Source organism: Macrobrachium rosenbergii, chromosome 32 (assembly GCF_040412425.1).
Source record: "Macrobrachium rosenbergii isolate ZJJX-2024 chromosome 32, ASM4041242v1, whole genome shotgun sequence".
Classification (NCBI taxonomy): Eukaryota; Metazoa; Arthropoda; class Malacostraca; order Decapoda; family Palaemonidae; genus Macrobrachium; species Macrobrachium rosenbergii.
The window spans coordinates 14,060,207-14,084,202 of record NC_089772.1 but is presented as its reverse complement, the minus strand read 5'-3'; the positions used below and the strand labels follow the sequence as shown (position 1 = coordinate 14,084,202).

General features: G+C 40.6%; 1 protein-coding gene across 4 annotated transcripts in view; it reads left to right on the top strand.

Moving 5' to 3' along the window:
- LOC136855730 (uncharacterized) overlaps positions 1–20,687 on the top strand; it is a 126,732-nt gene extending 106,045 nt beyond the window's left edge. For 2 of the 4 annotated variants that reach the window (XM_067133099.1, XM_067133101.1), the window contains exon 2: positions 18,143–20,687. In XM_067133099.1, the coding sequence (XP_066989200.1) occupies positions 18,143–20,610 (2,468 nt within the window). In that variant the 3' untranslated portion in view covers positions 20,611–20,687. Of the gene's footprint in view, positions 1–9,792; positions 10,014–13,491; positions 13,644–18,142 lie in introns of those variants that run through there. The other 2 variants (XM_067133100.1, XM_067133098.1) reach the window with 2 other exon arrangements.
- Positions 20,688–23,996: the final 3,309 nt, after the last annotated feature.

Sequence of the window (23,996 nt, the reverse complement as noted above, 5' to 3'; positions counted from 1 at the left end):
AATTAGATAATAAGTGACAAAAATGAAGCAGTAATGGATAAGTTTCTAACAGAGAGGGAGGTCAGCAAGAAATGTGGTTTCTGTAAATTCAACCTCTGTCGAAAATACAGCTCAACTTCTGAGCTAAACTTCTGAGCCAGTGCTAAATGAATAACTTCATTTCGCAACGGAGGAGGGCCTAGGAAACACTTTGTTTTCATGACCACTTTGCCTTGGTTCTTGTTGCTAATATTTAATTTAATTTCTATAGTCAAATAATTATGGTGGAGAAAGAAATTTCTAATATTTCAGAGAATAACGCATGTGCAAAGACTGTTCGAATCAAGGCTGATTTACATTATACCATCACGTCACCGACACGTCACGTCACGGTCCCTTGAATTCACAATCCCGTTCAGTTCGTGTCCAACCTCAGCGACTCAGGTTCAGCGGTAAGAAACTCGCATAAGCACCGTCACGTCACGTCACGTCGCGTCAAAATATTCTTTCCAGGAAAACGTGTCGTGATGTGACGGTTGATGCCGTGTGCTTGAGGGTGACGTGACGTATTGGTGTGAACAAGTCCATATGATTGCATGTAAGAAAAACTCACGTACTTTGACGTGACGTGATGTGTCGGTGGCGTGATGTTGTAATGTGAATCAGCCTTCATTCATCATGAATCCAGCCAAATGAAGACGAACTCAGCGGGGACAGAAATGGGGGAAAGAAGAGAAAAAGCATCAACATGTAAGTTATTCACTTGCAATGAGGAATAGCAACATCGTGCAATTACGGTTGAATTTCCCCTTTTATGAGAAAGCTCTGTTCTCTGTTATGCTGCAATTCGTATTTTGACCTCTGTTGTTTAATCAGGGCTTGAAATATCTTCAAAACACATATTAAATTCTAGTGCACTGCTCTGGGTCAAAGGTCACTGAGGTCAGTTATCTGTTATGGGTCAGCCAAGTCTTGGAGCCGTTCTTTTATGCACTCCAAGATAAATTATATATATATATATATATATATATATATATATATATATATATATATATTTATATATACACACATATATAATATGTATATATATATATAAATAACCTGTTTAATCATTAGTAACGTTGTGGTCTTGTTTTATAATATGTGCTTTACTGCTTTCATGTGGCAACGATGATAATGAAGTTTGAAGTCCCTACTAAACACACGAATCCAATCACTAATACTGCTCCAATTCCCCTCGTCGAGCCTCGTTGAACTAATAGCCTAATGAAATTGGCCAGAAAAAAATGAGTTTTGGTCAGTTTTAATGCGCAAACAATTCACGTATTGATCAGGAAAAAGTCTGCGGCTCAAGGACGTAAAAAAATTATAGATGATTCATCTTTTTTTCTTATCAGTGCGTTGGTGGTGGCCGTGTATAAGTTAAGGTGGAATATCGAATGAAACTGCAAGATTTAAAAAACCTATCGTTTCAATATTATGTCTATGCTTGAGTGAAAAATATAGCTGAGTATTCCTTCTTTGACACATATATAGCCTTAAACTTGTTCCATTTCATTTCCAAGGTATCGAAACGGGTTTGCAACAATTTAGAGAAAGTTACAGACAAGGAACACTTCAGAAAACTCTAAACATTACCATAAAATGCCTTCGTGTTAAAATATTCGGTGACAGCTGTGCGTTAGTTTCATGTTTGAGTCGCCCATTCCAAATAAACCCTGAAATTTGCCAGCTCGTATGGACGTACAGAGCCTGTACCGATACCTACATACTTCGTCACCATCGCACATATATATATATATATATTTTTGCAAGCCAGTCAAATGAAATAACAAAGTCATAAACGCGATAAATATATGACACGGGCTTTTTTGAGTGATTAATCACTCTGACAACAAAAACGGGGTGTGATTCCTCTGCGATATTAACTGCGTGATTGCCGTGATATTTAAATAATCCGATATTCCAATTTATATTCCTTTGTTTTCATTTCGCGTTACACACAATTACTAACAAATAACGTAACTTTTGTTTTGATATGGAACAATGGCTTTCATTCTGATTTGTTTTGATGAATGTCCTCTACAAAATTGGGGCGGCGGCGCGCCCGGTGGCCGTTCGAATTTATTCATTTATTTTGTTCGGCCGCAGAATTTCATCCGAATATGATAACGTGTCCCTGCGTCGATTTTCTTTTCCCTTTCATCTGTGTTTGGAAATTGTGGCAATGATATTAAATTCGTCTATAGCCCACGAAAGGGATTTTTTACCCCTAGCCTAATTGCGGGTTAAAATTATATACCAGTAAAGTCCTCTTTAGGTTTTCTGTAAAAGAAAACTAGTGTGCTGGCTTTGTCTGTCCGTCTGCACTTTATTCTGTCCGCACTTTTTTCTGTCCGCACTTTTTCTGTCCGCCCTCAGATCTTAAAAACTACTGAGGCTAGGGGGATGCATATTGGTATGTTGATCACCCACCCTCCAATCATCAAACGTACCAAATTGCAGCCCTCTAGCCTCAGTAGTTTTTTTATTTTATTTATAAGGTTAAGGCTAGCCATGGATCGTGCGCCTGGCACTGCTATAGGTGCCAACAGCACATGCCACCACCGGGCCGTGGCTGAAAATTTCATGGGCCGTAGCTGAGAGTTTCATACGGCATTATACGCTGTACAGAAAAATCGACTGCTCCGAATGAACTTCGGCACATTTTTGACTTGTTTATTATTTTGCTTAATTTTTTTTAATCTGGACAGATTTTAGCTTTGGTCCCGTGAAAAGAAAAAATTAAAAAAGGTTTTAAAAGACAACGGGTTCGCTTCTTAAAGAAAAAAATAAAAAAAGGTTTTAAAAGACAACGGGGTCGCTTCTTCAACTATAAGACCCGGGACTGGAAAGACCGAACGAGCAGCCATTGCTCCAGACCTGAGCGGCAGAAATAATCGGGACTGGCCCCCTTCACCCTCATGAATAAGTGTACCCTCATTTGCATATGTAAACACCAATCGTGCTTTGTACAAAGTACAATAGAATGCACAGTTTGCTTAATGTTATCGCCTCTGTAATCATATAATTAGTACCATGGCATGGGAATAAATTACCAGTTATCTTTTTTCCTTTCAGATTCTCTCTCTCTCTCTCTCTCTCTCTCTCTCTCTCTCTCTCTCTCTCTCTCTCTCTCTCTCTCTCTCTCATGGACTTAACTGCTATTGGGGTGGAGTCTTTAATAATGGCGCAAAACTGCATGTGGTCTGCAAAACATAAACGTAATATTGTTGCGGTATACGAAAAAGACCCTAAGGTCTACGCCCATTACAGGAGTTTATCGACCTGATAATAGGATAATAGGAATGTTACATAAAGACCGCGTATTCCGAGGTTTTTAACATTACGTTATTCTGCGAGCCATTTTTCCTTGGTATGGGATTAGTATACATTCATACATTCATACATACATACATAAATGGAGAAGACTGCCGTCCATAACGGAAAACAAAAGGAAACATCCCCGTCGATGGGTAGTGCCGACAGTGCACCGCATGCAAGTGCATTGTAGGCATTACTTAAGGTTCATTGCAGCATGCCTTCCTTAGGCCCCTAGCTGCAACCCCTTTCATTCTCTTTACTGTACCTCCTTTCAGATTCTCTTTCTTCCATCTTACTTTCCTCAGCCCTCTCCTAACAATTGATTCATAGTGCAACTGCTTTGAGGTTTTCCTCCTGTTACACCTTTCAAACCTTCCTGTCAATTTCCGTTTCAGCGCTGAATGACCTCACAGGTCCCGTTGCTTGGCCTTTGGCCTAAATTCTATATTCAATTCAGTTCAGTTCAGAAGGAAACGCGAGGGTTTGATATTACACGCAGTCGCTTAACCCCTCGCCAGACCAATTGTTCAGATCTCATCAGTATTGCAGGAAGGGATTTTGCAGAAGAGTGCATGAATGAGTTCAATTAGGTCACAGCGAATCCCCGAAGATGTGGAATACAGGCTTCATAAAGATCTCGTTTCCCAGATCTGACTTCGTTGTGTTTTGCCTTTACAATGATGGCAACTGTCGTTATAATTATTTGGCTCTTGAATGGTATTCACGGAACGAGAGATATGATGCATTCCCATTTATAATGTAACTGATATTATTCATAAAGAAAATTAATACTCTATATTCTCGTTGATTGGCTGCGACCCCATGGACTCATATCCACAAACTACCTGTTTTTTTTTTTTTTTTTTTTTTTTTTTGTAAAATATCTCTCCACTTATGAATACGAATTTAACGTTGTTTTCAAACCATTCATGTAACAAGTTGGAGTGATCACCTATAATGAGGCTCTCCCGTTATCCTGTGTTCTGTTTGTAATGGTGTCTTTTTGCCTCGAAGGCTGTGTATACTGTTTTTTATCATCAAATTATGTACGTGCCTACACACATACATGCATGAATAATGTGTCAGTTTGTACTCACTTAATATGCGGCTGAATGTCAGTATGGAATCATGTCACAAGGAAGAACAACCCATATTGCAGTTCTTTTATCTTTATAAAAAAAAAAAAGTTTAAGCAACAAATACGATGGAAATTCAAGGCATTTATCTCCTGTTGTGTGCAAGTAACGAATGTATGTATATGCAACGTATGTATGTATATGTATGAAGTAGACTGCAAAGTGAAATAGATTTATAACATTAAGAGTACTTTCCTTTTATTTCGAGTGCACACGAGAGTAGGAGACCCCATTAAATTTTTTTTCTTCTAGGGTCGCGCAATTATGGTTGCCATACAGAACCCTGTTGTTTAAAATATTTTTTTTGAAATATACAAAGAAGTCACTTTCCGCCGCGTTTCACTCGGTGAGAAAAATATAAATTCAATTTAAGATGTGAGAAATGTTCTTTTAAATATATATATATATGTGTGTGTGTGTGTGTGTGTGTGTGTGTGTGTGTGCGTGTATTTGATTTTAAATCACGAAAAGGTAAAAACGTGGTTATACGAACAAAGTTGCAACTGTGACCATGTCTTGGTCATAAGACGAAAGTACTTATCATCTCAATTGTTTCACTTTTCCTTTGTGGCTGTAACTTTGTTCATATATATATATATATATATATATATATATATATATATATATATATATATATATATATATATATATATATATATTTGTGTGTGTGTGTGTGTGTGTGTGTGTGTGTGTGTGTGTGTGTGTGTGTGTGTGTGTGTGAGAGAGAGAGAGAGAGAGAGAGAGAGAGAAAAGAGAGAGAGCAAAATGCGTGCACATACAAGTGTGAAATAAAAGCGAAGCGAAGCTGTTAAATAGTGCAGCTAAAGGAATTTTTCCTTTTGCCCAAGACCCGGTCCCCCTTTGAACCTCCTCTTGGAACTGAAGAGTACGACTGAAATTTTGACGCTCTGAAATATAAATCAGAATCGTAAGCAGGGCAGACAGGAGCCGAAAAGATATTGTGAAGTTTCTAGGATGCAAATCTATTCCATTTGAATGAGAGCGCTCCTTTCAAGTCAAAGCAGCCAAAGTGAGAGATTTTTCGCACCGGGAGGCGAGCAGCTCCTCGGGAGATTCTTTCTCTCTTTGTTCCCTCGCTTATCTTTTCCCGATCTGACGGAGACATTTTTACAATTTTCAACGAAAAAAAGAATAAAATAGATAGGAACGTTTATCATAAATAACTCTATTTTAAGGCCATCAAGAAGAATGTTGCAGTATGAGTAAATTACGTTTGGGTGTGGTCTTTCCGGTAGAATTTTCATCGTTTTAAAGTACCTTCATTATCCGAAGCCGCTCTGGAATTCATTTTTGACAACTATAGAACGGTGAGTAACATAATTTTCGCAGTTAGGCACGAAAATCCAGAAAGTATTGCTTTATTTGTACGATGCAACGCTTTTTCCAAAGGTGAAAATTGTTTCGGCTGACAGACGTATCGATATAACTAAGTAAACTTAGTTATGTTGTTCTCTCATGAATACTTAACGGTTTCTTCGGTGCAGAATGGTAAAGTTGTGGCTGATTTTTCAAACAGTCCTTACCATGATATTCTTTTTTATTGTACGCATTTCCTCATTGGACGGGTTGGTATTGTTCTCGGATCTCATTCTGCTGGGCCCACGTTCGATTCTCCGACCGGCCAGTGAAGAATTAGAGGAATTTATTTCTGGTGATAGAAATTCATTTCTCGTTATAATGTGGTTCGGATTCCACAATAAGCTGTAGGTCCCGTTGCTAGGTAACCAGTTGGTTCTTAGCCACGTAAAATAAATCTAATCCTTCAGGCCAGCCCTAGGAGAGCTGTTAATCAGCTCAGTGGTCTGGTTAAACTAAGATATACTTATCTCCAGAGGTGGGCCATACCTTCAGGCCAGCCCCAGGAGAACTGTTAATCAGCTCAGTGGTCTGGTTAAACTAAGATATACTTATCTCCAGAGGTGGGCCATACCTTCAGGCCAGTCCTAGGAGAGCTGTTAATCAGCTCAGTGGTCTGGTTAAACTAAGATATACTTATCTCCAGAGGTGGGCCATACCTTCAGGCCAGTCCTAGGAGAGCTGTTAATCAGCTCAGTGGTCTGGTTAAACTAAGATATACTTACCTCCAGAAGTGGGCCATACCTTAACGATGGGGTCTGGACCTATAGGAAGAGCCTTTCTTTTAGGATGTCTTCCTAGGGAGAGACAGGGTAACCCTTCTGGCAGAGCTACTGCCAGGTTGGGAATACCTCCAGAGGAGGTCTGCACAACAAGGTGATGGGCCAGTCTCCATAGGCAAGGGATTCCTTGAGGAGGTTTCTAGCCCTCTCCCCCTGGGATACATTCCCAGAAGGAAGAGCACCCTTGAAGGAAGGTTCTCCTCTGGAGCTACCTTCCCAGGAGGGAGGCAGAGGTTTGGCCAAGCTGGGAAATATCCCCATGTGAGGGTCTTATCACAGGGGTGGAGACCATAGCTTCCTAGGGAAGGAGACCCATCAAGAAGCCCTCCTACCCTTTCCCCAGGGACGTCTTCTCAGAGGGAACCAGAACTTTGTAGCAGGGAGGTCTTCCTCTGGGGCTGCCTTCTCAGAGGGGAGGCCAGGAAGTATTCATGTTGGATGGCCTCACCAAAGGTCCACAGCCCTTACCTGGGGATGTCTTCGCATAGGAAGCCAGGGCACCCCAGCATCAAAATTCTCTTCTAGGGGCTACCTTCCCAAGAGGGTGGTGGGATACCTGCCAAGCCAGGTAACATCCATGCAGGATGGCCTCACCTCTGAGACAGAGGCCATGGCTTCTTAAGGAAGGCATCCTTTTAAGAGGGCCTCCACCCTCTCACACAGAGATGCCTTCCCTTAAGGAGTCTAGGGAATCTAGCAGGGAGTTCCTACTCTGGATATACCTTCCCAGGAGGGAGACAGGGCTCTTGCCAGGGTAAAGAGCAAGCATTTCCAGAAAAGGCCATCACAACAGAGGTGTGTGTGTCATGGCTTCCTAGGGAAGACACCGGTTAGTGTGGTGTCCATCCCACCCCCAAGGATATATTCCCAGAGGGAGACAGAGCGCCCCCAACAGGGAGAGCCTCCTCCATAGATGCCTTCCAAGGAGAGAGGCAGGGTTACTACCAGGTTGGGAAGTGCAACCAGAAGTGGGCCTCATCACAGGGATGGGTTGCCAATGCTATCTAGAAAGGACGTCTCTTAAGGGGGGTGTTTCTTCTCTGGAATGCCTTCCCAGAGGGATTCAGCACCCCTGTCCAGGAGGCCCCCCTCCTAGGCTGCCGTCCCAGGAGGGAGGTAGGGTTTCTTGCCAGGTCAAAAAGTATCCACCTGTGAGGGCAAAAGCTGCCTAGGTAAGGTATCCCTTTAGTTGGGTCTCCAGCCTTTGTGGGTGCCCTAGGGGTCCCTTGGAAAAGCTAGCTAAGAAGAAAGTCCAATCTAGATGGTGAGCACCCCTGGACTTCAAGCAGAACGAAGTCATGGAAGAGAGGTTTCCAGTCGGTTGGAGGCATTTAGATTACGAGCAGGTAGACCTGAAGTAGGGCCAACTGATCAAGCTGAGCCTTGTGATTTAAGGGGAAGGAATGTCATCCGACCGGGCGGAGACCCTGAAACCCCAGGGCTCTCCTGGGAAAGGTAACCCCCCAGAGTAAGGCCTCGTAGTTGGGCAGGTACCTGCAGGCTCATAAGGAAAGGGTACCAAAGTACATGGATATTTTCAGCTGCTTCTTACTAGTGCTAGATGTTCTTCATTAGTATGTGTATTTTCTTTAAACTTTGTATTGCTTTTTACATCGTGAACACTAAATCGTTGGACATTTTCTCTGATCCCTTTCCCATTAATTTCTTTCCGGTTTTGCTACGGGATGATAGTTTCATCTGATACCCTTTCTAGTGTTTTATATGCTTGTCATTTAGAAATAAATAAATCTGTGTTAAATTGTGCGTACTCCCTTTTGGTTTCTTCCTTAACTTCTTCCATTAGTTTTCCATCTGTGCCTTTCACAGCCACCACAATGCTGGGCTTGCAGTTATTTTTCTTTTTTTGCTCCCCCTCTATTTTATTACACAATCTGTCTCTTGTATCCAAGTACCTCTCATTTTCAGCGCTGTAATCACTTATAGAACTTTCTTGTATTACCATTGACTTGTCCTCTCCTAAGCTGGTACATATTTCGCCTTTATTAGCTTCCTAACTCTTCTTGATCTCATTCCCTCGTTCATTTTGTTTTTTTTTTTTTCTTGTCTCTCGGGATCCTGACTAATTCTGAATGCCAGCGCGTGAACTTTCCTTTGCTTTAATTAACTGTGGCGTATATCTTCTCGCGTCTCATCCTACTTTTATCCATCACAACGACTCCTTGCATTCTCATCCGTTTACAATAATAATTCTACAGCTGTAAACACCCACTTAAAAATTATTTTCTTGGATACACTTTCAAACCTTTTTGCCGGTTTCTGCAGATTATCTTGCCGATTATCAGTTAATTTTGTATCATCAACCAAAGTTGTTCCCTCCAAACTATTTTTGCATCATGTCTAACACAACATCGTGTCAAGAACAGCGAACCCAATGACCCCCATGTAGAGAATGGCCAACCCTTTCCGATCCGAACTCCAATTCCACATGAGGGCTAGTACTAAACACGGCGAAACTTGATTCATCTACACTGTTTCGCCGTGTTTAGTACCAGTCCATGGGGTGTCAAATGTATTTCGCCTTGTTTAGCCCCTGGGTGATCAAACGTCTGGTACCGGTGTTCATATCTAGAACAGCTGCTTATTCCCATGTAAAGAATAACGAACCCAATAACCTTCTTGTAAAGAAAAGCGAATCCTGTTGCGAGTGGCTTCGCTAATCTTGACATGAACCCTATTTTTGACGTAATTTCTTTCATCCAAACCAGCACCCACATTTCCCGTTTTTTTCTGTAAATGTAGTAATCATTCTGTTCAATGATTCATACACACCTTGTCTGAGACCTCTTTCACAACAGATCATTCACTCTCCAACTGCATATTCAAGCAGTTTTTACACCATAAATTATCAGTACCCCTTATCGAATCTCTTCATTCTTACATACACATTCTGTCATATCTTAGTGTCAGGTCTACTTTATAGAAAGATAAGCGAGACATCTTCAGAAAATCTACCTGATTTTGCTCTTAATTTTGTGAACGTGAGTTTTACACGCACATTTAAAATATGCTGTACAGGTTTTTACATGAATATTATGCTGTCTTAATTACTGTATGTTAAATATATTTGTTTAAGAAGTGGTTGAGGCAATCCTGCCGTAAAGAGATATAACTGACGATTACATATCACAGGAAACGACAACGCCCCAAACGAGAAAAAGCCTCACACTGAAGATGGCGACCGCACGGCGTCACTTCCCTCAACGTGCGAGCGATCTAGCATCTATTGCATATCTATGTTGTGGACGTGAAGAACCCTCGACTTCCTTTATTTACATTGGTGGTGAAACGTCTATTCGTTCTGGTATTTACGCCGTTGCAAGCATCTGCAAGATTCTGCTCACTTCGCGGCATCCTTGTGAGTATTGCATATCAACAGGACTGGCATTTGAGGGGAGAACTTGCCGCAAAGCCGTGAGTTTTAGGGGGATATCTGTTCAAAAAGGTTGTGTAAGGTCGACTTTCTTTTGGGCTCTTTGACGTTTGTGACAAAGGCCGCTGTCGGACTGTGTCAGACGTCGCTCTTTTTCCTCTGCGTATTTAGTGCTGAAGGCTGTTTGTAACAGGTTACGCTTTTGCGTTATGAAGCCTGACTCGCCTGACAGCTAGCCCAGTAGGCCCCCGGAGGCATATGCTAAATAAAACGTTTACCCATGCATGTTAATTTGGTTTAGGCTCGGCTGATTTGTAGTCATTAAAAAACATAGCTTAACCTAGCCAAGAATAACCTCTGTTAGGCTTTAAGACCGTGTCGTTGCAATGAGGGGGTTGCTCAAACCCCACCCCAGCCTGTAGGTTGGATTAGCTGTTTGTGTAGCCTAGGGGTTTAAAATTTTCTTAGAGGTAACATTTCTTCATTATTTTTTATAATTTTGTACATTTTTAATAAGAGAGTTCACCTTTACGTATTTCGTATTAAGTTCTGTTGCTTCTTTCCAATGAATTCCATGTATTCTCTTGTGAAGCTTAAATTTCAAGTCGGTGGCCCCCTGCGGGCATGTTCTTGCATGGGGTTTGCCGTCTGAATGATAATACAATAACTGGTGGAGTTCCAGCTTCAACCCGAAGGTTCCGTAGGGGGGATAGTGCTGTCAGCTCATCTCACGGAGTGCACTGTAGGCATTACTTGAGGTTCTTTGCAGCGTGCCTTCCTTAGGCCCCTAGCTGCAACAACTTTCATTCCTTTTACTGTACCTTCATTTATATTCTCTTTCTTCAATCTCGCTATCCGCCCTTCTCCTAACACTTATTTCAGAGTGCAGCTGCGAGTTTTTTCTCCTGTTACACCTTTCAAACCTACCTACTCTCAATTTCCTTTCCAGCAATGAATGGCTTCAAAGGTTCCATTCCAGAAGTTGCCCCAACTAAGCCACTTTTAATAATAGCAGATTCACTGGTAAATTGTTACTTGACCTCTGCAACCACTCCCATGACTGGTGTTTAGGCCAAGTGTCAGCCCCATGGGAATAAATGTTAAAACATAAATGAGATGGTAAATATCTTGGTAACAGTAGATTTGTGATGGCTTTTATTTTTGCGGGTCCCCCCCCCCAAGGTAGGCAAGGGTAGGTTCAGGTAGGGTGGTTGGGTCGTGTACCCTCTGAAATGCCTACTGTAGTGAAGGGTTAGCTTAGGCCTGACCACGTGACCCCCCTGATATTAGTATGACTTTATAATAAGTATAAAGATTCCATTATCAAATTTTGTTAATAAAATGAAATGATGCCAGTCGAGAGTAGGAAGAACCCTATTGCAGGGAGATTTGAGTCATTGTAATATTTTTTATACATTAATTTCTTCGTGAAAATGTAAGCTCTCTGTTCAGTGGCTCTTGATTTTTATGGTCTTTTGACTAGTAATTTCCTTACCTCACCCTATAGGCCAGTCTAGCAATTGTGGGGTACCCCAGTTTGAGACCGAGGTTTTTGGATTGTGAAAAATAAAAAATAGTGAATTAGACGAACAGAGATGGTTAAACATACAATCACAACACTAGCAGTTATGAAAAATACAGGTACAGTATCTGGTTCTTGTGTGAAATCAGTAAAAATCTCCAAAATTATATCCTATATATTGTAAAATATTGGGACAAAGCCTGTTCAAAGAATCAGTGCATTCCAGTATAACCTAACCCAACCTAGGGGGTTTCCTTTCGCCCACCCAACCTAGCCTGCCTTAGGGTGCCATTAATGACAGAATAAAATATAGGGATGCATTCCAACTCAACCATTGACAACCTAACCTGATCTAACCTGGGAATCCAAGTGCTAGCAGTCCTAAGTGCTTCAGCTGTCCTCACCCCCTAACCTAACTTGACTTTAGCCATGGCTAAGAGCTGTTTGGCATGCATCCTAATATAACTGAAGGCGCTGGGTCCAACCGGCATCAGGGACCCTTATATCCTCCCCCACCCCTCCCCACCTTCCTACCTTAAATATTCCAGCCTTAACTCCTTCGGGGATCAGTCTTTTCAACCAGCTTGTCATTTTAGGAAATATATTTTTAGCTCATTTAATAAATTAACTGCAGTACAGGAAAACTGCAGTTACATATATTTTTGGTTTGACTTGATTTTTATTAAGATGTTTGCCATGGGGTTAGAGACGTTAATGTGGGTTTTGTGATATTCAATGGTAAAAGGGATAAGTAAATAAACGATAAAGGTTCCCTAATGTCACCCATTTTAAGAAATAAGATAATGAGACAATCGGGTATACGTAATGGAAGAATGCAAAATTTGAGTAATATGCATCAGCATTCCACATTATTGTTTAAAAGCAATACTACATGACCTCAAATCTAACAGACTACAGCTCCAAAGTCAGCCAGATTATAGCAGACAGTGAGTTTGTTTATATAATCCTTGATAATACAAGAGTTCTCAAGACTGCCGTTCCATATAAATGCAAATACTTGGTTTACCCGGCTTTTTTTCATTCTTCGCCCACTGTCAACAGACCTGCTGCAGGGCAGCACCTGTAACTTCAGTGTGTTAGTTTATATTTCATCACTTAATTCTGTTTTTGCTTCTTGTCTAGACCACTTAGCATTAGCTAAATTTGCAAGATCTCGATTGGTGCGCCGTCAGTGTCTGCTTTCCTCGCTGCGACCAGTTCTCTTGCACCATTGACAGGAGAGTTGGATACTTAGAAGGAATAAGGTGAAGAAGCGCAGTTGCAATTCTTTCACCCCTTCGTTGTCATCAAACTCTTCCTTCTTCTCCTACTAGTCTTCTTGTGTGAGTTGGGACATCTATTGTAGGTAGGGTTGACATGGAGGTTCCCGAGTGCGCTCAATACTCTTGGTTGTGTCCTTCTGCCAAGGGACGTGGAGAGTGCTGTCCCTTAGTTTGGCGCGTGCATGGTCTCCTGATCATATAGCCTGTGAGCATACAGACAGGTTGCAGTTGTATACTACGGGTATTATAACGATAGTATGTGTGTACATGATCAAGTAGTACCTTGGTCAGTTCTAGGTTCATTCCAAGCGTCTGATGTGCACATGCTCAATAGTGTTCATGCTTGCTTTCCCAAGGTCTACACTAATTCATCTTATACAGATCAAGGGAGTCTTGTGCAAGGGATATTATAGTTTGAAACATTTTCCTGTTCACTAGTCATCCCCAGTTCACAGCTAGAGGATTTCTTATTTGCCTTTACAAGGTGTGCAGCCCTGCCTTGTCGACCAGTCGCTTCCGGTATACTTTCAACAGAATTTTTGTAAATATTGTAAATACTGTTGTTGTTGATGGTATTGTTATTTATTGTTCTGTTGATTTTTACAATGTTACTGTTGTTTTGTCACTAATTTTATGTTGTTAATTTTAATTCTTTCAGGAGACAATGAGCTGAACCCTAGGCCTGTTACTCATTACTGTAAGAAAAATTGCAAAGTGCATTACGCAAATATTCGAGGCTTAAGGCAAAATTTTCTTGATCTCCAGAGTTGTGCCCGTAACTGCGATTTGATGTTCTTCTCTGAGACCCTTGTAAGTAGTAACAAGTCAAAGGTTGAGTTTTTAATTCTGTGGTTTGATGGCCCTGACTTTATTTATCATCACAACATCCCACATGGGCAAGGTATGGCTGCATAAACTAAGTCTGGACGACCTATGTATTGTGAGAAAAATTTGGAGAGTACTGTAGTTGCCATGAAGTTCTTTGTTGTAAAATTTTCAGTAAGTTCTATAGTGTGTATGTATCGGCTGTACTGTATACCGCATTCCAAGTATGTGAATGTGTCAACAATTTTATATACTATGACTGTCTTGGAAAGGATTAGTATGGCTCAGTCTCAGGAGTCAAAAGCTTCATTCGCTATTTGTGGAGACTATAATGCAAAGCACAGTGAGTGGCTAAATTCAAATTCCACAGGTCAACACTGCTGTTGTGTTCGTGAGTACTGTGTCTTCTCTGATTTTGTCCAGCAAATTGAGGAACCCACATATATTTATGGTAATAGATTAGACCTCATATTCACAGATGTTCCAGCGATTGTCAAGTCCAAGGTCCGTGAACATACAGTTTAGGCACTTATGATCATTGCGCCACTGAGATGGACTTCTGTCAATCCGTATATTCTTGCTACCACTGGAAAAAAGGTCTGGCTGAAATCTAAGCCAATTGGGATCGTATTATCGAAGCCTGTCAGGCTCTTAATATTTCAGGTGGTATATTAGATCCTGATCTCAAGACATTGAATGAAATGATGATGGCTTTTAATAAGGTATGTCTCTAGAAATGTCATCAGATTCAGGACAAATGACCAGCCAAGGTTTGATGATACATGTAGACGAGCTTACCATGACAGACAGATCATTCAGCGCATGGAGACGAAATCGTTCGAATGAAAAGTACACTATTTTTGCTGAGTCTCGCTGTGCTATGAATAGAACTTACCATACAACTGAGAGAAATGACAATAATTCCTTGAAGAGGAAACTTGAAGGAATTACTCAGCCTCATCTGGTCAGGCTTACCTTCCATTCCACCACTACTAACAGATGATGGTAGATTGGTTACTGGCCCTCGGGAAAAGGCTGAACTGCTTCATTGGGCTTTTGAAGCTAAGCAGTCAGCTGAGGATGTCCCTCTCCCTGATATATACTTGTCATCCTGAACCTATTCTCACAAAATTTGCATTTCGCTCTAGGGATGTTAAGAAAATTCTTGATACATAATCGTGATAGCTGGGGTGGAAAGGATCCTGATGGTTTCTTCCATTTGTTTTTTAAAAAAAAGTTTCTAGCATGTTGTATCCCCAGATTAGTACAGTAGATTCTATAGATTTTATGCCAACAGCGCCTGTTCTTAAGAGTGGCATATCTGCAGACTGTAGTAACAACAGGCCAGTTTATATTCTCCCTGTGCTCTTACTATACGAGTATATAGAATCTAAAAGAATCAAAAGGGTTGTTAGCTGATAGTCAATATGCATTTAGAAAGCAGCTAGGTATCTGTGATGCTCTTTTAGACTTGACGTGCCATTTGCAAGAGAACCTTGATAAGGGTTTTGAGTATAGAGTAATTCAAATAGATTTTAGTGCTTTCCATTTAGTAAATCGTAAGGCACTTGATTATAAACTTCAGAATCTTGGAGTGGGTGGATATGTTTTAGGATTTTGGGGGTAGTGTTCTTGGTCCACTATTATTTTTGGTTTATACAAGTGATATGGTTGTTGGCCTGGAAAACAAGATTGTTTAGTATGCCGATGATGCAACACTTGTGGGTGTAGTAAAGCCTCCACTTATGAGAAATGAAGCTGCCCTCAGCCTCAGTCGGGACAGAGATCAGTGAATCATGTAGTCGGTGGGGTATGAGGCTGAACTCCAGTAAAACAAAAAACTATTGATTAGCAGATCTCTTGCAGATTTTCCACCCCATCCTCCCATCCAGGTGGATGGGACTTTGTAGAATGAGTCTGAAGCTTCAACTCTTCTAGGTGTAATTTTTGACTGACATCTTACTTTTGAGAAACATGCAATGAAAGGCTCAGCAAATGCTGCGCGAAAGTTAGTTATTGTTCGTAAGGCCTCATATATTTATCACCAATAAAATCAGTGCAACCTGTTTTAGGTCGTTGGTGCTTCCTTTACTAGAATACTGTTCTCCGGTGTGGATGTCTGCTTCTGCCAGAGATTTACCTCTTTTAGATCGCGTGGTTCTTGGTGATAGGTTTCTGTTTCCTAATATTAGCGGTTGTGACTTGGAACATCGACGGATGGTGTCTTGTTTGTGACTTTTACCTAAGTTGTTTCGTAATAGAGATCTTTCACATTCGCAACTGATCCCTTTTCCTGCCGAGAGCATTACCAATATGCAGTAAATGTGCCTCCTTGCATTTTAAGGTATTTATATCTATTTATTAATCTATTAATGTATTTTTTCTTGTTAATAAGTGAGATCTCTTCTTTCTGTATATACCTTTACTTTCTCTTACTTCTTGGTGAGCACCATATTCTTTGGAAGCTTGAATGTCAAGTCAGTGGCCCCTTTGGTGGGCTTGTTCCATATGAATAGGGTTCATCTTCTGAATAATAATAAAATAATACTCGTTGAGTGGCGTTCCCTTGAGCAATCAAAGGGGCTGGCTGGCATGTCGTTTAATTTTGAAGAGGATCTTTCTCATGCTTTGAGTTAAAACATTTTTTCCTACACGAATAAAAACCTTTGTTCTTTACATAGGATTTATCTTGCGGACTCAAGCTGGAATGGCAATTTAATTTTCAGACAAGGTCGTTAACTATCAGTGGTAGGGGGGAAGCCCCGCCCACTCGCTGTCCCAAGAGGAAATCTGCTGCAACCCCTGGGCTAAACCTCTCAAATGGGCAGGGTCCCCCGTTGTAAAACATCCCACCAGTGCACTTGCGCGTTGGTGGGATGTTTTACACTGCACTCCACTTTGCTTTAGGCTGCCATCGTGTGACGAATTCTCTGTGCCTCATTTCCTGACTGGCATTTGCTTCCTGTGTGATGTTTTTTGTTTTGAAAGACGGTGCGTCACCGACTTACAGCAGAGTCGATCTTACGGCACCTTTTCAGCGCTGTGTACGGCATTTTACAGTGCTGTAACTTGATGTTGCATTAATTTCCGTGCCGTAAGTGCTGTTGATGGCACTGATGGCAAGAATAGGCATCAAGTTAACAGCGCTGTAACTTGATGCAGCATCAAGTTATGGTAAGTCAGTGGCACAATGAAACCCCAATTACCTCAGCTCTTTTTGGAGAGGAAACCGCAGAGTTTAGACACTGCCCAGGGAAGGACAGACCACACATTTCAGTTTCTCTCCTCTTTTGAGGTTGACCCTCGTTCATTATGTGTGTCATACCGTGGCATGATTGATATCTAATCAAAGAAATTTTGGGGGATATTAGTTGTCATAAAGCAACAACGATGTTGATTCCTGCTACACTTAATCTCCCTCCCAGCACTGGTTTTTTTCAAAGGTATGTCCTGGCCCGTCATGAAAGACTTTCTTTAAGACGGATAAGATCATAAAGAGGTTGGTACAGTTATACATTTGGGTTCACGCAGACAGTAAATGTACTGTGTATCTTAGATATTTTGCAAGAGTTGACATGAAACTGTCTTTACTTTGGTACATGGTCAAAGTTTTGCTTTGTCTTTACTTGCAGATATGAATTCTGAGAACCCTGAATTTATTTGTGAAAGAAATTATGAAAGTTTTCCATTCACACAGATTCTCTGACCTAGGCTAAAGAGAGTATTTGTAGAGAGCCAAGCCCTTTTTAGGTTTGCTTGCTTTAAATAATTTCATGGTTCACATTGGATTTGATATTTTAAAGCTGAGCTACTCTGTTTTTTTTAATATGTTCAAAAATGGAAAAAACAAAAGCCACTGGAATCTCGTTTGAGCTAGTACATCACTGGAATTGTGGGAAAGATTCCGAATACTCTAACAGTATAGCACTTGACAGAGAAGTTTAGCTGTTCTTAATTAAGGGAAGCAACATGTAGTTGTTTCAAATAATGGTGGATGGGAAATAGAACCAGGGACAGAGTAGAAGAATCATTTTGTAGACAAATGGAAGAATAAAGTGAAGCCAGGTTGTGTGCTAGGGTAGTTTTGTTGCACAATGTCACGGATTTGTGTAACCACTTAGAATGATTAGGTTAGAATGCTTGGCTGTTGATGAAAGTAAATAACGTGTAGATTGCTGTTACATAAAAACAGTTGGTCTCTGGACACTAATTTGTCAATTTAGTTATTGATCTCCTCAGAAACTGGCTGGATTTTTTTTTCCAAAAGAAAAGTTTTATAGTTGGATTCCATCCTTCCATTCCATGAATGAATTAGCATTTTATTGTACCACAATTAAGGCAGTTGTTCCAGCCTTTTAGGTTTTAATATATGTATGTATAGAGTAATTTTGTAAAAACTTGTTTGAAATAAAAATGGTTGACAACTAGTTAGTCGGAAATACACTGCAGTGCGATTGTATCAAATGACTTGTATTTTTTTCCAGATGTTACAAAAATGGAATGCGTATTATGTGAGGCGTTGTTTCCCTCGAAAGTCAAACTTGTCCAGCATTTCCGCGAAACACACAGCGTGGCAAAGCATCGGCCAAGACGCTCGAAGGTTGTGGAAGGGATAAGACAGATCACTCTCAAGGAATTCGATGAGTCAGAGGGGGAAGACAGCGAACCAAATCCAGCTAATCGATGTCAGTCATTCACTTGCAGTGATTGTGGTGATCAGTTTGCCACGCAGGTAAGCTTTGAAGATCACGTTTGTGAGAATCACGATAGTGTGCAGCCGGTAAAGTTTGCCGTTTCATGTATTTATTGTGGACAAAAATGCAAGAATAGCCGCGGGGCAACCATACACCAGGTTTTTTGTGAGCAGAGGATTAATGGGTTTGGTTTTAAACGTATTCACCATGACTGTCCTGCAGACGATTGTGGGGCTATATTTAAAAATCAGCATCAGCTCGTTAAGCACATCAAGAATCATCATGCGGGTGAAAGTGTAAAAGTTATAAGTAGTCCCATGCTATCCAGAACCACTCATGATGTTGAAGACAAAGTTCCTGCTGTACAATTAGTTCAGCAACAAATGACAGACTCTCCAATGGTTACAGTAACTATGAAACCACACATTGGAAAGACAGACGGTCTACAGGACTTGTCTCTTCTCATTACTCCTACGAAAGGCATGGATGAATCTACAGCAAATGGCACTTCTGAAAATACGAGTTCACAGTTCATGAACAAGGAACTTCAAGAATCTGCAAGTATTACTGTTGAGGAATGCTGGACTATGGAAGGGGAATTACGAGGGGAAGGTGAGACTGTTTTGTGTGTTGCGGAGGATGGAAGTGTTTCACATAACCCTGAAAGCAACATAAATGATATTATTGACCAAGAAAAAACCTTTTTACTGATAACTGACAGTAGCATATTAAATGACAAGTGTATGAGGTCTTATGAATGCAGATTTTGCTGTGAATTATTTCTGGAAAAGGGTTCTTTGAATGAGCACATGGATAAAAAGCACAGAGCAATAAGGTCTACAACAAATACGTTCATTAAGGAAGAACCTGAGGATGATTTTGAACAGTGTGCAAAAAGGAAAGATGAAGACCATGAGTGGGAGTTTGTTAGTTTTCAAAAAAATAAGGACGATATGGATGTTTCCATATGCAAAGGAAAATTTGAATATGTTTGTAAACTTTGCAATAGAGGGTTTTTGTCAGAATTAAGTTATCAAGGTCACATAAAGAATGAAGAATGTCGAACTAAAAAATTCAAATTGCCAAGAATGTTCTCGTGCCATTTTAAGCGCTGTGATTCATCTTTCTTTAAGCTTACTGAGCTGCAGAAACACTGGCAAATTGCACATAAATTTACAATGGCCTCTGAGAACCACGAGTTTGAAGATGAAAAGGCATTTTTTAATTGGGTTAGTTGTGAAGAAGCTAAACATAAAGTGAGGTTCACTTGTGACGTACGGCGCCGAAAGCCTCATCGTTCGGAACGGTTAATGGTATGCCACAGATTTCACTCCTTGCGGACTGCAGCTGCAAGGAAAGCTGCAAAACGCGAATATTCGGATAAACATAACTGGGTTCACAAAATTCAGCCATGCCTCTGTTATGCTAGAATGAAAGTGTATCAGGACTTCAATAAAGACACTTGTGACTATACGGGAAAAATCAGGGTGGTTTACTATTATGAACATTCCCATCCAGAATCCAGTGTTACTGAAGAAGAGGAAAATATTTTAGAACACATACTGCAGAGGAACAAACGTAACAGAAATGGATCATTTCAGGAACTGAAGGGTAGTGAAAAGGTACAACATAGGCAAAAATTAGAAAAATTTGCAAGGATTGCGGGGAGAGAATATCGAGCATCAGTTCGGAACTCCAAAGCCTCAGTTGTGCGAAGATCAAGGAAAGGCGCAGTTAATGGTGGTATTTTGAATACCAGTTCAGTTTCTGGTGTTCACGTAAATGGTAATTTATTGGAAAGTGATGAATTTTTTGATTCCCCTGTGGAGATGGTTTTAGATGGACAGTTCGACATGAGTCACGAAGTTCTAGCTGGTCCTGCAGCTACTAATTTAGACACTCTTGCAATTTTTGATGGGAGTAAAGTGAAACAAGACTGTGATGAAACCAATGAAAGTGATGTTGCAGTGAGCCAGGAAGACTCTGAAGATTTAGAATCAGAGGATTCAACTATAGTATTACCAGCCAGTGCAGATGACTGGGGAAAATTGTTTCATTTTGCCCGTTCTAGGGTCGAGAAAGAGGATGATAGTGCTCTAAAAGCAGAAGCATCACTTGTTTTGCCTTATGAAAAAGTGATAGGACTTATATCCCCAAGTGAACAAATTCCTATATTTCAACAGTTATGGGAACTAGCTTACCCAGCTCTAAATTCTGAAGAAGTTATCCAAGTAGTCAAGATTAATGTTGTTAGATAAATATGGTATTATGGTGCTTTTTGTAGTTGAAAATAGTCATTTAGAATATTTCACTGTAATAAAATTGCCAAATTGTTGAATGCGTTTGGTTTCTTTGGGTTTTCCCCTTCAAGCAGTGTACTGCTCTGTAAATCTATTACGCTATTCTCTCTCCTGGTAATAGGAAGTCAGTCATGGTTTGTGGATGAAGTTTAAGGACCAGTAAACTTTTTTAAAGAAGTGAGGAAGTTGCATATTGATTTCTTTTCTAGAGAAGTAATTATAAAAGTAAAGTATCTTGGAATTATATAAAAAATTTTTGATGTTCTTGATTAGTTTTGTGTTACTCATGCCAAATTCCTAAGTATTTGAAGGGACATTTGACTTAAAAAAAATTTACCATGTCAGCAATTGGCTCCCCATAGTCCATGGGCCCAAACCTGTCATTTCAATTTTGTTTTCACCTAAGGTGAGAATTTGGAGTATGTAGACCTGTGTGTCCAGTTAACCCGATCACTTTCAGTTTTTTGCAGATGTGTAAAATAATATGCAGTTTTTTAAACAATTTTTTTAGATATATATATGTAGTGCATTGCATATTTACCAAAGGTTTCAAACAGTGATTTACAATAGCCTAAGTTCTGGTAGCTTGCAAAGCGTTTTGGATGGTGTAAAGATTTCATAAATTTTTATACGGTTGCTTCGTGATGTCTGTCTGTCTTCATGAGGTGAATGATGTTTCTTATGTCCACTGGAATGAGTATGAGTGATGACTGGGTGATGGTCTGTCATGGCTGCACAGCCTGGGTTGAGATGACCATTTAGATTTCGTATGAGAACCTTTAGATCTACCCTTCCTCTTCAGTTTGTGCAAGGAAGCAGAGCGTAGTGAAGAGGAATATGGAGACATTGATTGAGATGATGACAATGAAGAAGAGACAGACTTGTCACCTTTTCCTTTATCACAAAGTACATTTGCCAACCAGTGAGCTGGTAGAGGAAAGTGCCGAGGAGATAGGCTTTTTCATGCGCTCTGGAAACCACCGCCCAGACGATTTGGGGGATGAGTGTTCTTTGTTGTTCTTCACCAAACTGTGAAGGAAAGTGGAGAAGGTTGGGTCACTTGGGACATTCAGTTTATGCCAATTTTCTTAAGATAGCTGAAAGAAGATAAGTAATCACCATTATAAGAGGGGGAATGTCACAGAGGGAAGTCAACCCCATAAGAGGCTACACTATCAGACAAAGAATGGCATAGTTTCTTGGGTGGGAGGAGTTAACCCTCAGTGTGTAAGCACTCTTGGACAGCGGTAAGAGAATTTGCCGACTTCGCCAGCGGCGTAAAACCCCCTGACGAAGAAGGTGAATGTCTCATCATTCCCCTTCCCCTTGATAAAAACCTTTCCCACTGAGGAGAAGCCTAATGTGCACATTCCTCACACTGGGAAGAATGGACACAGGCCTTACCTCAACAATGCAAGCAAACTTGTGTGGGTCAATGTTGGTCTTGTTTATTCTTTCTTATAAGAGAAAAGACATCGAGACAACAAAACAAAATACAAACAAGCAAACAAGCAGAAAAAAGCACTTAACAATGTGGTCGAAAAATCGAGTGACACTTTACGTGCTGGGTGTGTGGCTAGGAAAACCCGCTCTCTCACGAGTGCCACCATCCGGCTAACTGTATTACTACATTCATTCAACTGTTCAGCTATGCACATACTATATTCTCCACTTAAAAGGCATATGTTTATATATTCCTGTAGGAACAAACAAGAGCTTGCAGCAACTTAAAGGCATACAACTTGATGAGAAGTTTGCTGAGAGAGAATTATTATTATTATCATCCAGAGGATGAACCCTATTCATATGGAACAAACCCATAGGGGCCATTGACTTGAAATTCAAGCTTCCAAAGAATATGGTGTTCATCAGAAAAAAATAACAAAGGAATCGGAAACACACAAGGTGATGTCGCTTATTAACAGAAAAAATAGATTAGCAAATTAATAAGTAAATAGCTAAAAATAGGGCATATTTACTGCATATTGGTGCTGCTGTTCAGCAAACCTTTTCGTTCTCAGCAGGAAAAGGGAACCAAGGACTAAATGACTTAAAATAGTTTGCACTGATTTTATAACCTTATGTATAAAACATTACTTTTATGCAGCATATGCTGACACTATTATTAGATGTTTCTCAAATGTAAGATGAAGTCAAAATTTACACCAAGAATAGTTGGAAGCTTCAGACTCATCCAACAGAGTCCCATCCACCTGAAGAGGTGGAAAATCTCTTATGAGATCTAATCAATAGCATTTTTGTTTTAGTGGTTTATCTGTGTCTGTAAGCGGTTTTCAGCGCCGATAAGCAGTTAACAGCGCCAATAAGTGGTTTACTGGTGCTTACAACATTGTAAACGCCATTAATTAGGTTAATTATTGGCAATTTCTGGTTATCGGCACTTGGCCGGGAACGGAACCCCTGCTGTAAACCAGGGACTGCCTGTACGTGGCGTTTACAATGCTGTAAGCGCCGATAAACTGCTTAACATCACTGCTAACCAGTTATTGGTGCTGATAAACCAATTGCCAGTGATCAGCCAAGTGTCGTAAAACCAAAACACTGTTAACTGATGCCGCTGGTAAGCAGGCACTGCCTGTATCTACAGTAGATCTGATATAGCATCTGGAATATTAAGTGCCTGACAGATTTCAATAATGCATTCCCATTTGGCTCTAGATTTCAGCCAGACCTTTTTTCCAGTGGTGGCATTACGAATATAGTTATTGACAGATGTGGCCACCTGAGTGGCACAATGGTCAGAAGTGCCTATATACTCAAATCTTGGACTTACCAATAGCTGGGGTAGACCTTCTCATTTTCCTCTGTAGAGAGAAACTCCTCGAAGTGTCAGCCATCAAGGGCTGTAGAGCTGTTATAGGTTTAGTTCTGCGTTTGAAGGACACAGACCTTCCTTCGTGGGAAATTTTTATGCTCCTCAGGAGTTTTGAGCAGTCTTGTTCCCCGAGAGATCTCATGCCTCCGAATTGGGACCTAACACTAGTGCTTAGCAGTCTCACACATAGTCCATACACTCTTAAGAGCTTCATCGGACAGAAATTTGACCCTGAAGATGGTTTTCCTTTTGGCCTTGGCCTCTTCAAAGAGAGTTGGTGAACTACACGGACTTCCTTTTGACGTCAAACACACGAGGGGTTGGGAGTCAGTAGCCTTCGAATTTGTCCCGGAACTCATGGCTAAGACTCAAAATCCCTCGGTTCATGACGACAGATTCAAATCTTTTTCCATCCCTTCCCACAGAGATTTTGTTGGTAACGACCCTGGCGAATGACTTGAGTCCCGTCAGGGCACTGTGTAACTATCTCAAAAAGGACTCGACAGCT